This window comes from Somniosus microcephalus, chromosome 21 (genome assembly GCF_052327205.1).
Source record: "Somniosus microcephalus isolate GS21.2 chromosome 21, FLI_Smic_1.0, whole genome shotgun sequence".
NCBI lineage: Eukaryota > Metazoa > Chordata > Chondrichthyes > Squaliformes > Somniosidae > Somniosus > Somniosus microcephalus.
In genome coordinates, this window is record NC_141007.1 from 13,122,563 (window position 1) to 13,139,438 (window position 16,876).

Here is a 16,876-nt window from a genome sequence, read left to right on the forward strand (position 1 = left end):
ATCTGGTCATTATCTCATTGCTGTTTGTGGGATCTTGCTGTGCACAAATTGGCTGCCGTGTTTCCTACATTACACCAGTGACTACACTTCAAAAGTACTTCATTGGCTGTAAAGTGCTTTGGGATGTCCTGAGGTCATGAAAGGCGCGATATAAATGTCAAGTTCTTTCTTCTAACATATATTGCACGGAGGGCCCCCTGTACAGTCATAGTCGGAAATCCTGAAATGTAACATTTACACTAAAACACAAGTATGATGTTGGTGCAAAAGCACAACTACTGCATGCCAGCTCTGCAGTCGTAGAGTAACTGCCCCCTAAGGCAGGAGTTTCTGTGTGTCCGACCTACCTCATAGGATGTGAAGCAGACATTGCCAAGCTGCAAAATGGAGGACAAGATGGACCACACCGACATCAGTTGGTCTTCCAATAGCCCGATCCTCCCCAGAGAGCGCAGCAAACACAGGAAGTCTTCATGCTCATGTTTGCCGGTGATCTCGCACGCTCCACCCTGTCCAAGAAGCAGAGACAGAGCTCAGGGGAGCAGATATTGGGCCAGTCACCAATCACAGTGCAGACACCGGCAGAGGCACTGAGTAGCCTGGCTGCCTTAGAACTAAGCGATCGAAACTAGCCCAGGAGATCACTCTGGCCCTGATCAATGTTGCAAAGTACCTGCCTCTTGCACAAAGTGATCTCCGCCCCAGCCAGAAACAGTTCCAGCTCTCGCTTGAAGGAATTCAGAGAATCAGTGTTCAACGCGCGAGCCACAGATCCATTTGGAACATCGGAACAGGAGGAGGCCATTCAGCCCCTCGAGCCTGCTCCACCATTCAATCAGATCACAGCTGATCTGCACCTCAACCCCATTTACCCACCTTTACTCCATATCTCTTGATACCCTTACCCAACAAAAATCTATCGATCTCAGTCTTGAAAGCTTCATTTGTCCCCAACCACCTTTTGGGGGAGCGAGTTCCAGATTTCCACCACCCTTTGTGTGAAAGAATGCATCCTGATTTCACTCCTGAACGGCCTGGCTCTAAGTTTAAGATTCCATCCCATGTCTCATCTGCACCTTCGGTCTCAATAATGTTATTCGCCTTAAAAAAACATCTCCATCCGCTCAATGTAAGAACTGAATGGTTTGCGAGCTTGGTCATACATGCCGAGGCTTCCGATGAATCCCGTAGGCGCGGCCATGATTGTCCCGATCCCGTTGAACAGTGACTCAGCACGCTACCTGTGTAGATGTGAGAATCAACGCCGCTGTTGCTGTGTATACATACACACGAAGGTGAAGCACAGACGATTCTGCATCAGCGTTAACGGTAAAACATCGCAAAGATTGAGTTTAGGTGTCACAAATTCACCTTAAACTTGTCCACTCGAAGGTTGAACACTGTGTCCTTCCATGATCCCTAAATATGGCTTTGGGATCCCATTCTCGTCGCCAAAAATGTAATATATGTGGGTAGAATAAATGAACAACAGAAACACGATGAGTTGCTAGTCCATGTACTTGCTTTACTAGGCCAGAGCGAACTGAGCATGCTCATACTAAACCATGTGATAAACCGTGAGATAATACATTACAAGGTCCTTTAGGAGTGAAATCAAGAGGCACTTCTTCACACAAAGGGTAGTGGAAATCTGAAACTCTCTCCCCGCAAAAAGGCTGTGGATTCAAATTTTCAAGACTGATAGATTTTTGTTAGGTAAGGGTATCAAGGGATATGGCGCAAAGGTGGGTAAATGGAGTTGAGATACAGATCAACAACAACAACTTGCATTTATATAACGCCTTTAACGTAGTAAAAAGTCCCAAGGTGCTTCACAGTGTTATCAAACAAAATTAGACACCGAGCCACAAGAGATATTAGGACAGGTGACCAAAAGTTTGATCAAAGAAGTAGGTTTTAAGGAACGTCTTGAAAGAGGAGAGAGGTAGAGAGGTTTAGAGAGGGAATTCCAGAGCCCAGGGCCCAGGCAGCTGAAGGCACAGCAGGCAACGGTGGAGCAATGAAAATTGGGAATGCACAAGAGGCCAGAATTGGTGGAGCGCAGAGATCTCGGAGGGTTGTGGAGCTGGAAGAGGTTACAGAGATAGGGAGGGGTGAGGCCATGAGGGATTTGAAAACAAGGATGAAAATTTTTTAATCTAGAGGTTGTTGGACTGGGGGCCAATGTAGGTCAGTGAGCACAGGGGTGATGGGTGAAAGGGACTTGGTGCGAGTTAGGATAGAGGCAGCAGAGTTTTGGATGACCTCAAGTTTACAGAGAGTAGAATGTGGGAGGCCGGCCAGGTGAGCATTGGAATAGTTGAGTCTAGAGGTGACAAAAACATGGATGAGGGTTTCAACAGAAGATCATCCAGAACTCTGCTGCCCATATCCTAACTACCCACCATATTGTTCAACCCTACCTACCAGCCTTCTCTCCATATCCCTTAACCCCACCTACACACCTGTTCACAATTTCCCTCAATCCACTGTCTTTGCAGAAACACATCCATTGTCTCTTAATCCCATTTACACTGCCCACCTCAATGTCTTTCTCTGGTAATTTATTCCACAACTCAATTACACTTTGAATGAAAAGATTCTCCCGATGTCCCGTCTTAACCCCAACTTCCTCAATTTTAATTTCTGCCCTCTGGGAGTTGAACCACGGTGAACAATCTGAACCAACGCTGTTTAATTCCTCTCTCAGTCTAGAAAACTTCAGTTAGTTAAATTTTATTCTCATCTTTTTCAAAGCGAACAAACCCACCCTCCTTAATCTTTCCTCATCACTTCAATGTCACCTTTGTTGCTCCCCTCTGTATCCTCCATAGAACAGTAAGGGCTGGATTTTATCAATGGAGGCGAGTAGGAGGCGGGACTCCCACTTTTGGGGTTGTAGTCCCGCCTCCATTGAGTTGTGGCCAACCCACTCGATTTTCCCTTGATTGACCTTGTTAAGCCCGCCCAGCAGGCTCAGCAGGCCAATTAACGGCCACCCGGCAACAGGTGACGTCACAGATTGACGTTTCATCTGTCGAGCGCTTTTGACAGATGAAATATCAACATTTGACAGCTCTTTGAAGCTGTCAAACACTGACAATCTGTACTCTTAAGTTAATTCCTTCCTCTCAGGCTGATTTAGAGATCTCTCCAGAACAGAAAGCAGAGGCTGCAGCTTTTGACAGCTCGCGGCCATTCTGCTTTCTGTGCCGGTGGACTGAGGGACTCCCGAGACCTGAAGGAAGGAAGCCTGCATTAGTAAGTAAAGGTAAGTAAAACCTATTTAAACACTTTACACACACCAAACACACTTACCTCTGCACTCATGCACCCATCACTCACCTGAACACTGGACTTCTCGAACCCTCCAAGCCCTTCAACCCGACGGTCCGCCTTGCTAACTTGGCGTGGAGCCGTCAGGCAGCCCACACCTCAGGGATAAAAATAGGGATTAGCTAAAAACTGCCCGTTAACTACCTGTTAACAGGCAGTTAATTGGCACTAATCTCCTTCCCGCCTCGGGGAGGCGGCTCCCAGCACAGGTCGGGTACCCGCCTCCTGGGAAACGGGCATGGAGGCGGGTTGGGGGCGGGATGGGTTCGTGCTCCCCGATTTTGCGATTTTAACCCCCCACACGCCTCCATTCCTGCCTCCACGGCCCTGGGAAATTCTTGCCCTAAGATTCTGAAGACAACGGGCTGAATTTTCCATGGTGGTAGCGGGCGCGATCGGTGGCGGGTCGGGTGGGAAAGTTGTTTTTTTTTGACAGCGGGTCGGGAAGCCGCTGTCATCTCGCTCCCATGCGCCTTTCCCACAGGCGCCTCTGTCAGAGTGGAGCAACCCGACCTGCAGTGGGCAGGGGACCCAATTGAAATCATTATGAGGTACTTTACAGGCACTTAAGAGCCTTTTCCGCCCCTCGTTTTAAATTTCCCTGCATGGCCACGGGATTCACACAGCTCGGGAATGACGTCCGTCAACCTGAGGTGTGAGTTCCGTGGCCATTGCTCCAGCTGATTACTTGACAGCATGGAAAACAAACCAAAATAAAAACATGTTGATTACATCAGCTAACAGATTGATGGAGATTCTGTTCTACTTGAAAAACTACTGGTAAATGTTATATTTTCACTGGCCATTCTCGGCTGTTGCCTTCCAACCGAACAGTAATTGCAGTGAATTGATCTGCACTATAAAAAAGGACATATGCCATTTAAATACATTTTTTGTGTTGTTTCTGGTCAGGTTTTTCTCACAGCATGCTGTGATTGTCCAGCTATACCTTAAATCAAGTCATCAACCGTAACAAGTTCATTCTCATCACTCATTCCATTGGTTCAATTTGCTTTCAGTCCCTCAATATGACTAATTAAATTTTTCAGTCTGAGACTTTTGGGGTGAATTTCTGCGGAGGTTCTCTCACTTGTCCATTGCTAACTTCAACGGAAGAGCTGCAGAAATCCCAGAAACACATTGTAAGCACCACTTACACTGTTTGTCAGGGATTCCGCAGCTCTTCTGCTGAACTTGCATAAGATTGTAAATCCACCCCTTTACAATTACATTTAAAATCTGCTTATTTTATGTATTACCTATACACACACATTTTTTATTTGTACCAGTTATTGATACAAAAGTCTATAGATTTGTGACTAAAGCACCAATAACTTCACAATTAATGTACTTTTGTAATTATGTTCTTGATCGTATTTGTAGATTATTACTGAATATTACGTAATGATAATTTTATTTAAATATTTCTTTGTCACTCATATATAACTTTTATTATATTATTGTACAGTAAAGATTCAACACCCACTATTTTAGATTGAACTTAAAATTTAATGTGGCCTGGGTCCCTTTAAGGATCCCAGCTTAAAACGCATCATGAGTGACGTCACCTGACCCACTCCATCTAATTGGGCCGGTTAACGCACTGGACGGGCTTAATAGGCCCCATTAAGGTAAGTTAATTTTGTACAGCGGGATGGAGCCAGCAGTGGGGTCGGGACCCGCCATGGACACCGGCCGCATCGGACCCACCAAGGTATGGAAAATTCTGGCCACAGTATGTGAGAACTGGGCTCAGTGTTCTCGGTATGGTTCTGAGTCCTGAAGGTGTGTGTGTGTGTGCTTATGCAACCCCCACTTCCTTCGTCACCCCATCGGTGGCCGTGCCTTCTGTTGCCGAAGCCATAAGCTCCAGAATTCCCTCCCTAAACCTCTCTGCCTCTCTACCTCTCTTTCCTCCTTTAAATTGCTTCTTAAAACCTATCTCTCTGACCAAACCTGTCCTAATACCTCTTTATGTGGCTCGGTGTCAAATTTTGTCTGATAATCACCCCTGTGACGCGCCTTGGGACATTTTACTACCTTAAAGGCACTATATAAATGCAAGTTGTTGCTGTGCGAGAGTGTGTGTGAGAGAGAGAGAGACCCGGGGAGGTTCGAACTTTGCAGTACACTGATATCTGAGACCAGAGAGGACTATCTCACCTGGTTGAGGTAGAAGTACGTCTCTGACTCCTGTAGGCTCAGCTGCTGTTTCTGCTCCTCATCCAGACCAGCCAGAAGCTCATAAAACACGTGGTAATTACGCTCATTACGTGCCTGAGAGATAAAGGAACCAACAGTGACCGACTCACAGAAACTCATCAATCAATAGAGACACAAACCAACTCGAATCCTCACAAACACTGTCACTACACACCGTGACCAGGGGAATGTTACACACTTGCACTGTCACTACACACACCGTGACCAGGGGAATGTTACACACTTGCACTGTCACTATACACCGTGACCAGGGGAATGTTACACACTTGCACTGTCACTACACACACCGTGACCAAGGGAATGTTACACACTTACACTGTCACTACACACCGTGACCAGGGGAATGTTACACACTTGCACTGTCACTACACACACCGTGACCAGGGGAATGTTACACACTTGCACTGTCACTACACACACCGTGACCAGGGGAATGTTACACACTTACACTGTAACTACACACAATGTGACCAGGGGAATGTTACACACTTGCACTGTAACTACACACACCGTGACCAGGGGAATGTTACACACTTACACTGTCACTACACACAACGTGACCAGGGGAATGTTACACACTTACACTGTCACTACACACCGTGACCAGGGGAATGTTACACACTTGCACTTTAAATACACACACCGTGACCAGGGGAATGTTACACACTTACACTGTCACTACACACAACGTGACCAGGGGAATGTTACACACTTACACTGTCACTACACACCATGACCAGGGGAATGTGACACACTTGCACTGTCACTACACACCGTGACCAGGGGAATGTTACACACTTACACTGTCACTACACACCGTGACATGGGGAATGTTACACACTTACACTGTCACTACACACCGTGACCAGGGGAATGTTACACACTTGCACTGTCACTACACACCGTGACATGGGGAATGTTACACACTTGCACTGTCACTACACACCGTGACCAGGGGACTGTTACACACTTACACTGTCACTACACACCGTGACCAGGGGAATGTTACACACTTGCACTGTCATTACACACCGTGACCAGGGGAATGTTACACACTTACACTGTCACTACACACCGTGACCAGGGGAGTGTTACACACTTGCACTGTCACTACACACCGTGACCAGGGGAATGTTACACACTTGCACTATCACTACACACCGTGACCAGGGGAATGTTACACACTTGCACTGTCACTACACACACAGTGACCAGGGGAATGTTACACACTTACACTGTCACTACACACCGTGACCAGGGGAATGTTACACACTTACACTGTCACTACACACACAGTGACTAGGGGAATGTTACACACTTACACTGTCACTACACACCGTGACCAGGGGATTGTTACACACTTGCACTGTCACTACACACACCGTGACCGGGGGAATGTTACACACTTACACTGTCACTACACATCGTGACCAGGGGAATGTTACACACTTGCACTGTCACTACACACACTGTGACCAGGGGAATGTTACACACTTGTACTGTCACTACACACACAGTGACCAGGGGAATGTTACACACTTGCACTGTCACTACACACCGTGACCAGGGGAATGTTACACACTTGCACTGTCACTACACACCGTGACCAGGGGAATGTTACACACTTGCACTGTCACTACACACACCGTGACCAGGGGAATGTTACACACTTGAACTGTCAGTACACACCGTGACAAGGGGAATGTTACACACTTGCACTGTCATTACACACTGTGACCAGGGGAATGTTACACACTTGCACTGTCATTAAACACCGTGACCAGGGGAATGTTACACACTTGCACTGTCACTACACACACAGTGACCAGGGGAATGTGACACACTTACACTGTCACTACACACCGTGACCAGAGGAATGTTACACACTTGCACTGTCACTACACACCGTGACCAGGGGAATGTTACACACTTGCACTGTCACTACACACACAGTGACCAGGGGAATGTTACACACTTACACTGTCACTACACACACAGTGACCAGGGGAATGTTACACACTTACACTGTCACTACACACCGTGACCAGGGGAATGTTACACACTTACACTGTCACTACACACACAGTGACTAGGGGAATGTTACACACTTACACTGTCACTACACACAGTGACCAGGGGATTGTTACACACTTGCACTGTCACTACACACCGTGACCAGGGGAATGTTACACACTTGCACTGTCACTACACACAACGTGACCGGGGGAATGTTACACACTTACATTGTCACACACACCGTGACCAGGGGAATGTTACACACTTGTACTGTCACTACACACACAGTGACCAGGGGAATGTTACACACTTACACTGTCACTACACACCGTGACCAGGGGAATGTTACACACTTGCACTGTCACTACACACACAGTGACCAGGGGAATGTTACACACTTACACTGTCATTACACACCGTGACCAGGGGAATGTTACACACTTACACTGTCACTACACACACAGTGACTAGGGGAATGTTACACACTTACACTGTCACTACACACAGTGACCAGGGGATTGTTACACACTTGCACTGTCACTACACACCGTGACCAGGGGAATGTTACACACTTGCACTGTCACTACACACCGTGACCAGGGGAATGTTACACACTTGCACTGTCACTACACACAACATGACTGGGGGAATGTTACACACTTACATTGTCACACACAACGTGACCAGGGGAAAGTTACACACTTGTGCTGTCACTACACACACAGTGACCAGGGGAATGTTACACACTTACACTGTCACTACACACCGTGACCAGGGGAATGTTACACACTTGCACTGTCACTACACACACAGTGACCAGGGGAATGTTACACACTTACACTGTCACTACACACCGTGACCAGGGGAATGTTACACACTTGCACTGTCACTACACACACCGTGACCAGGGGAATGTTACACACTTGAACTGTCACTACACACCGTGACCAGGGGAATGTTACACACTTGCACTGTCACTTCACACCGTGACCAGGGGAATGTTACACACCTGCACTGTCATTACACACTGTGACCAGGGGAATGTTACACACTTGCACTGTCATTAAACACCGTGACCAGGGGAATGTTACACACTTGCACTGTCACTGCACACAGTGACCAGGCGAATGTTACACACTTGCACTGTCATTACACACCGTGACCAGGGGAATGTTACACACTTGCACTGTCATTACACACCGTGACCAGGGGAATGTTACACACTTGCACTGTCACTACACACACAGTGCCCAGGGGAATGTTACACACTTACACTGTCACTACACACCGTGACCAGGGGAATGTTACACACTTGCACTGTCACACACACCGTGACCAGGGGAATATTACACACTTGCCTGAAAGACGAGTCTGGACTTTTCCAGCAGATAGTGAGAGATGGACGTTCCAACAACCCGGCCCCTGGGGACATTGCAAACAACCGCTCATGTCAGATCCTTCTTTTACTCCAGATGTTTCAGAGCCTTGGGCTGTGATTAGCCACTGGAAGTACGAACAGTGTCCTAGCCAGTGATCTTATCATCAACACGTGCATCAGAGAGCTGTTATCGATATTGCCCAGGATTGATAATTACAGTGTTTTGTGCTAATGATAAACCAGGGTGTTGGTGCTGGGAACGGAACACATTTCATTTAAAGCTCCCAGCATCAATATCAAACATTCCTTGGGCAGGAACAGCACAGGTTAGATACAGAGTAAATCTCCCTCTACACTGTCCCATCAAGCACACCCAGGGCAGGTACAGCATAGGTTAGACACAGAGTAAAGCTCCCTCTACACTGTCCCATCAAACACTCCCAGGGCCGGTACAGCACAGGTTAGATACAGAGTAAAGCTCCCTCTACACTGTCCCATCAAACAATCCCAGGGCAAGTACAGCACGGGTTAGATACAGAGTAAAGCTCCCTCTACACTGTCCCATTAAACACTCCCAGGGCAGGTACATTACGGGTTAGATACAGAGTAAAGCTCCCTCTAAACTGTCCCATTAAACACTCCCAGGGCAGGTACAGCATGGGTTAGATACAGAGTAAAGCTCCCTGTATACTGTCCCATCAAACACGCCTGGGACAGGTACAGCATGGGTTAGACACAGAGTAAAGCTCCCTCTACACTGTCCCATCAAACACTCCCAGGGCAGGTACAGCACGGGTTAGATACAGAGTAAAGCCCCCTTTACACTGTCCCATCAAACACTCCCGGGGCAGGTACAGCACGGGTTAGATACAGAGTGAAGCTCCCTCTACACTGTCCCATCAAACACTCCCAGGGCAGGTACAGCACGGGTTAGATACAGAGTAAAGCTCCCTCTACACTGTCCCATCAAACTCTCCCAGGGCAGGTACAGCACGGGTTAGATACAGAGTAAAGCTCCACCTAAAGTGTCCCATCAAACACTCCCAGGGCAGGTACAGCACGGGTTAGATACAGAGTAAAGCTCCCTCTACACTGTCCCATCAAACACTCCCAGGGCAGGTACAGCACGGGTTAGATACAGAGTAAAGCTCCCTCTACACTGTCCCGTGCCGCCTGATGCATGAGTCGGACAGTTTTCCCTTTCCCTCTGGAATTCTCTCCCCAAAAGACTACGCATGCTGGGTAAATTGAAATTTTCAAGACTGAGATTGCGAGATTTTTAGTCGGTACGGGTATCCAGCGATATGGATTGAAGTTGGGTAAATTGAAGGCGAGTTGAGGTTGTGATCAAACAGAACGGTGGAACAGGCTCGAAGGGCTGATTGGCCTCCTCTTATTCCTATCCTCCACCCTTCGTAAACTTCAGCCCATCCAATGCTGTGTGTCCATCTTCCATCCCGCACAAGGTTCCAGTGACGGCACGTCGCTCTTCCTCCCCACCACTTCTTATCACCCCTGTGCTCGCTGACCGACATTGGCTCTCAGTCCCTCAACATCTCTAATTTGAAGTCCTTATCCTTGTCTTTGAATCCCTCCGTGGCCTCACCCCTCCCTGTCTCTGTAACCTCCTCCAGCCCTACAGCCGCGACCCCAAACTCTTCGTTCCTCTGACCCAGGCCTCTTGTGCACCCCACTCTCTACATCTCGCCATTGCTGGACGTGCCTTCAGCCATTTATGCTCCTTGCTCTGGAATTCCCTCCCCAAACCTCTCCGCTTCTCCACCTCTCTCCCCTCCTTTAAGACCCTCCTTAAAATCCACCTCTTCACCCCTTTTAAAATTTCTTTCTTTGGCTCGGTGTCCATTTTGTTCTAATTAGGCCTCTGTGAAGCACCTTGGGATATTCTGTGTTAAAGGCGCGATGCAAGCTGTTGTTAAATAACGAGAGGCTGCACTCCAAAAGTGAACATTCTGAGAAGTATTTGAAACTTTTTGACGTGAAAAGGTGCTTTGTAAATATTGGCCCAGATATTCCGATCGCAGACCTCCCACGGGCGGAGGGCTGCGCTCTGGAAAAATCTGCGCCTGGACCGGAGGGCTCCCGGGAGGCGCAGAGTTCCGATGCTGGGCCTCTCCAAACTGCCGGTGCGCAGGGCCCACGTATCCCAGAGGCACAGGCGGTTCGCAGCGTCCCTGGGATCACGTGGGCCATGGGGAGCCAATCAGAGAGGGGAATCTCCCTTCATACACTTGACAGGAAGACCTGTCAAATATATGAATAGCGATCACCCTCAAAAACATTGTAAAATGTCAAATAATTTTTTTTTAAATCACATTTTAAAAATGACTTTAAATTACATAAATTAAGTATTTTAAACAAAAATTTCATTTTTTGAAAAAAAAATCAAGTTTTTAACAGGGCTAAAAATAAACTTACCTTTCTTTAAAGTATTTTTAAATGATAAATCAGTGGAATTTTTTTTTTTTTTTACTTTTTTCAACTCTTACCCTGGTACAAGCAGGCCTTACGCCTGCTTTTACTAGGTGCAAGAATTGTAAGGGTTTTCTGCGGGCGGAGAATCTCCAATAAAGCGGAGCTCTTCGCCTGCAGAGGCCCTGCTCCCGGGCAGCCGGAGGATCGGTCAAGAGCTTTCCTGACAGATCGGGAATGCCGGTTTCCAGCGCATGCGCAGCGCATGTCTGAAACCGGCATTTCCGATGTCCCTACGGGTGAGTACACAGCACGTGCCCACCCGTAGGGATCGGAATATCTGCCTCATAGAATTTATTATGATATTATAATTACGGAAGTGAGTAATTCAGATTGTTCCTTATCTCGGATAGAATCTTACAGCACAGGAGGCCATTCGGCCCATCGTGCCTGTGCCGGCTCTCTGAAAGAGCTCTCCAATTAGTCCCACTCCCCTGCTCGCCCCCACAGCCCTGCAAAGTTTTATCCAATTCCCTTTTGAATATTACTATTGAATCTGCTTCCACCACTCTTTTCAGGCAGCGCATCCCAGATCACAACAACTCGCTGCGTAAAAACTGAATTCAAATAGTCAAACAGCCAGGATGGGATTTGAACCCACATCACTACACCACAGCTTCCTCATGGGGTATTTCTGAACAGGAAATAGAGATGGTCATCGCATCAGCCTGGGCTGAATGGAACCCAGGTCCCAGAGGTGAAAGGCCGGTGTTTCACACAATGCATCACCCAGTTTCCTATTTGACTTTTTAAAAATACGTCCACCTGGCGGGACATCTCATTCCAATGTGGTGGCCATACCCAAGGATGGTACTTCGAAAGGCACACTTCAAGCTTGCAGAATCTCTTTCGAGCCCCGTGTGGGTAGATTTCAGAGTCAAGGAGCAGAGCAGAATCTAGCCTAATAGCCAGGCAGTAAAGTTTGGCGAGGCAAAAACAAGACCTTTCCCACCCTGGGAATCCACAGTCCCCCCACCCCAATAAATGGGCAAATTAACAAATGGGTCATGAGTAGACATCTCCCACCCCCACCCCAACCCTCTCCTTCAGCAACGACATTAAATAAATTTAAAAGCGACATTAAATAAATTTAAAACGGAGATAGACAGTTTCCTAGCTGATAAGGGAATTAGGGGTTACGGGGAGTGGGCAGGGAAGTGGACGTGAGTCTAGGTTCGGATCAGCCATGATCCTATTGAATGGCAGAGCAGGCCCGAGGGGCCGTATGGCCTACTCCTGCTCCTACTTCTTATGTTCTTATGTTCTGTCCCCTCCCTTGGGTGCCGATGAACTTAAGAGATGAAAATCATAGGAACATGATGTAGTGTATGTGCCTTTAAGTCAGAACTACTTTTACAGCTCCTGTATACTGTAGTACCGGCAGTGACCACACCTGTATATAAGCTTTGCGCATGCCTCTGTACCCCCAGTCTTGAGACTACCCTCCTCCAGTAAAGACCTGTTTATTGTTAATTTACAGCATCCGTGTGATTATTGAATAACAGCATATCCTCAGAATCACGGATCTAACACATTTAGGCCCTCGAGCCTGTTCCGCCATTCAATGAGATCTTGGCTGATCTGCGACTTAACTTCATAGAATCATAGAATGGTTACAGCACAGAAGGGGGCCATTCGGCCCATTGAGCCTGTGCCGGCTCTCTGCAAGAGCATTTCAGCTAGTCCCACTCCCCGTCCTTTCCCCGTAGCCCTGCAAATTTTTTTCCTTCAGATACTTATCCAATTCCCTTTTGAAAGCCACGATTGAGTCTGTCTCCACCACCCTTTCAGACAGTGAATTCCAGATCCTAACCACTCGCTGCGAAAAAAGTTTTTCACAGAAATCCCACAGTGCAGATAGAGGCCATTTTGGCCCATCGCGCCTGCACCGACACATATCCCACCCGATCCCCGTAACCCCTACACCAACACATATCCCACCCTATCCCCATAACCCCACGTATTTAATCCCCCTAACACTAAGGGTCAATTTATCATAGCCAATCAACCTAACCTGCACATCTTTGGACTGTGGGAGGAAACCGGAGCACCCGGAGGAAACCCACGCAGACACAGGGAGAATGTGCAAACTCCACACAGACAGTCGCCCGAGGCCAGATTTGAACCCGGGTCCCTGGCGCTGTGAGGCAACAGTGCTAACCACTATGCCACCGTGCTGCCTCATGTCACCTTTGGTTCTTCTGCCAATCACCTTAAATCTGTGTCCTCTGGTTCTCAACCCTTCCGCCAATGGGAACAGTTTCTCTCTATCTACTCTGTCTAGACCCCTCATGAATTTGAACACCTCTAGCAAATCTTCTCTGCTCTAAGGAGAACAATCTCAGTCTCTCCAGTCTATCCACATAACTGAAGTTCCTCATACCTGGAATCATTCTTGTAAATCTTTTCTGCACCCTCTCTAAGGCCTTCACATCCTTCCTAAAGTGCGGGGCCCAGAACTGGACACAATACTCCAGCTGAGGCCGAACCAGTGTTTTATGAAGGTTCATCATAACTTCCTTGCTTTTGTACTTTATGCCTCTATTTATGAAGCCCAGGATCCTGTTTGCATTTTTAACCGCTTTCTCAACCTGCCCTGCCACCTTCAACGATTTGTTCACCCCAGGTCTCTCTGTTCATGCACCCCCTTTAGAATTGTACCCTTTAGTTTATGTTTTTTCTCCTCGTTCTTCCTACCAAAATCTATCACTTCGCACTTTTCTGCGTTAAACTTCATCTGCCACGCCTTTGTTCCATATCCCTTAATACCTTTGGTTAACAAAAATCTCGCAATCTCAGATTTAAAATTAACAATTAATCTAGCATCAATTGCCGTTTTGCAGAAGAGATCTAAACTTCTACCACCCTTTGTGTGTGGAAGTGTTTCCTAACTTCACTCCTGAAAGGCCTGGCTCTATTTTTTAGATTATGCCCCCTAGTCCTAGAATCCCCAAACAGCGGAAATAGTTTCTCTCTATCTACTCTATCAGTGCCCCTTAATACAGGAAACTTTGAGATATCCGGCACCGACGGGACCGGCGTGTTGCCGATCTATCAAAACTGCCGGACATACTGTGATGAAATATTCCATTCATCACTCATCAGTATTTCTCTGCCTGTGACTGTGGTTGGTTTCAGTTTCATTTCCATTGTATTGTACTGTGTGTAGGGCTCCGCCCATACCTGGCTCCTATGTAAGCTGGCCCAGCCTGCAGCACATCCAGTACGGCAGACCTCTGGATGGAAGATACATTCTCCTCTGTGTGTTACCTTCTAAGTCAATAAAAGCCTTGTTTTGTTTCGCTAACATCGAGTCTCGGATTTATTGAGGCACATCACATACAAAGTTAATGTTGAAGCATACGGAGGTTTTCATCTCCGTATCTGACAACAAACACTGTTGCTTAGCAACAGCTTCTAAAGAGTCGGCTGCAGCTGCAAGCATCTCTAGCTGAAGCTGTTGCTATAGCTACAGACCTTGCAGTGCCTGACTGGGAAAAAAAAAGAACGAGAACTAAAAAAACTTACAGAAAACGGCTCCTGATTTTTGCCGTTAGATCGAGTATTCCGGACATACAACCTCCGGATAAACCAAAGATTCCTGTATCTTGAAAACTTTGATCAAATCACCCTTTAACTTTGTAAATTGCAGGGAATATAACCCCAGATGAAAATCAGACACCACATTCCCAGCACCCGGGAAGCTTGAGTTACCACTGGCAACGAGACACAGCTCTGCAAAGGGGAGATCGCAGCCCAGGGCAGTGAATGCAACCCGCCCATTGGTACTTGGGTTCAGAGTGCAAACTCTCAGTAGAAATGACAAAACACACACCGATAAAGCTAAAATAAAACAGCAAACACTGGGGAAATGCAGCCGGTCGGTCAGCTGTTACTTACTGACGGATGTGGATCCACAGGAGTTTCCCAAACCTGCTGGAGTTATTGTTCAGGACAGTCTTAGCATTCCCAAAGGCTTCCAGGATGGGAAAGGCCTGTGCTGCCTGCAGTGAGGAACAGGTACAGGTCAGGTTATATCTTACCGCTCTCCTACTCCCCGCTGACAGGGCAAGTGAGCACAGGCTGTCGGGAACACGAACAGGGCCAGTGTGCTGTCTGCTGATACGATACAACAAAAATTAGTAAAGTGGTGTGGTGGCCGCGAGGCAACTAACTAACAGCACTGACTGCTGGGGTGCTTTCTCCACAGTACAGTCCGACTTACACGCGGTATTGGACCAGTGACCCTGGCTTGTGCCAAGTCACTCGCACTTTAATTTTCTTTGTGCTGCCTTAGGTTGTGATCCCTGATTAGCATTTAAGTGACGGAGTAACTCCACCCCCGCCTGTGACCGGCTGTCTGCTGGCTGCGCCGGCGGGGTCGCTGGTCGGTGACCCTGACCATGGAATGACTCTGGAATGCATTGCTGGCTGGTTCTGTTGCCAACTCTGGCTCGATGCATTCCTGGAGGCTTCCTCACATGACCTCCCACCTCCAAATATCAAAGAGCCTTTTTGCCCCACCTCCAATATTTTATTAACTAATAAACAAAAGCATTAAAAGCAAATTAAAAATTAAACACTTCTTAAAAAAAATCTCCTGTGATATTTCTCCAGAGTTGCTCGCAGCTGTGTCCAGGAGATTAATCTTTAATTCCTGGAGACTCCAGGGCCGTTCTGGAGGGTTGGCGACTGGGTGCTGACTCTCTGCCTGCCTTCAAGGCGCAGTAGGACGGTTCTTCACTGAGGCAGAGATCGCATCATATCGAAGGCAAGTGTCGTTATAGGTGACACTCGGTCCGTGGGATCTCCTGGACTGGTTTCCATCACCTGAGGGGGTCGGAGAGGAATTTCCGTGAATTTTTTTCCCTTATTGGTCCTGGGTTTTTCTCTGTTGTTTTTGCCTCTCCCAGGAGATTACATGGTAGCGAGGGAGAGGGGTGGGGCTGAGGGGGTTGGTGTGGAGGAAGGGAGCAAGTGTTTAGTCACTGATGCTGCGGCCATCGTGGTGTGGGGCAGGCTTGATGGAGCAGCTGGTTACTGATACTGAGAGCGAGGGCTTGCTACCTGGTCACACACACTGACGGTGATTCTACTCTGACTTGCATCTGGAGGACAAAGCAATGGGAAAGGGGACGGAGACCCAGCTTCACCGCATTGGGACCTCCGGGATCTCACCTGTTGGTGGTGCGGGTGAGGGGGTGATGAGAAGGTTGGGAGCAAACACAAGCATTCAAATTACATTTAAATGAGGGGGGATTCATGCCTCTTTGTAAACTTTATAAATCACTGGTTAGGCCTCAGCTGGAGTATTGTGGACAATTCTGGGCCCCACACTTCAGGAAAGATGTAAAGGCCTTAGAAAGGGGACAGAGGAGGTTTACCAGGATGTTACCAGGGATGGGGGACTTCAGTTATGAGGAGAGGTTGGAA

At 47.6% G+C, this 16,876-nt stretch overlaps 1 protein-coding gene across 1 annotated transcript in view; it reads right to left on the reverse strand.

Moving 5' to 3' along the window:
* The window catches only part of LOC147102609 (unconventional myosin-XV-like), a 388,701-nt gene extending 372,833 nt beyond the window's left edge, over positions 1–15,868 (reverse strand). Inside the window, exons 1-5 of the mRNA XM_085964088.1 lie at positions 15,846–15,868; positions 15,344–15,526; positions 8,934–8,997; positions 5,500–5,613; positions 348–509 (exon numbers count right to left, since the gene is read on the reverse strand). Coding sequence (XP_085820214.1) covers positions 348–509; positions 5,500–5,613; positions 8,934–8,997; positions 15,344–15,526; positions 15,846–15,868 — 546 coding nt within the window. The remainder of the gene's footprint in view (positions 1–347; positions 510–5,499; positions 5,614–8,933; positions 8,998–15,343; positions 15,527–15,845) is intronic.
* Positions 15,869–16,876: the final 1,008 nt, after the last annotated feature.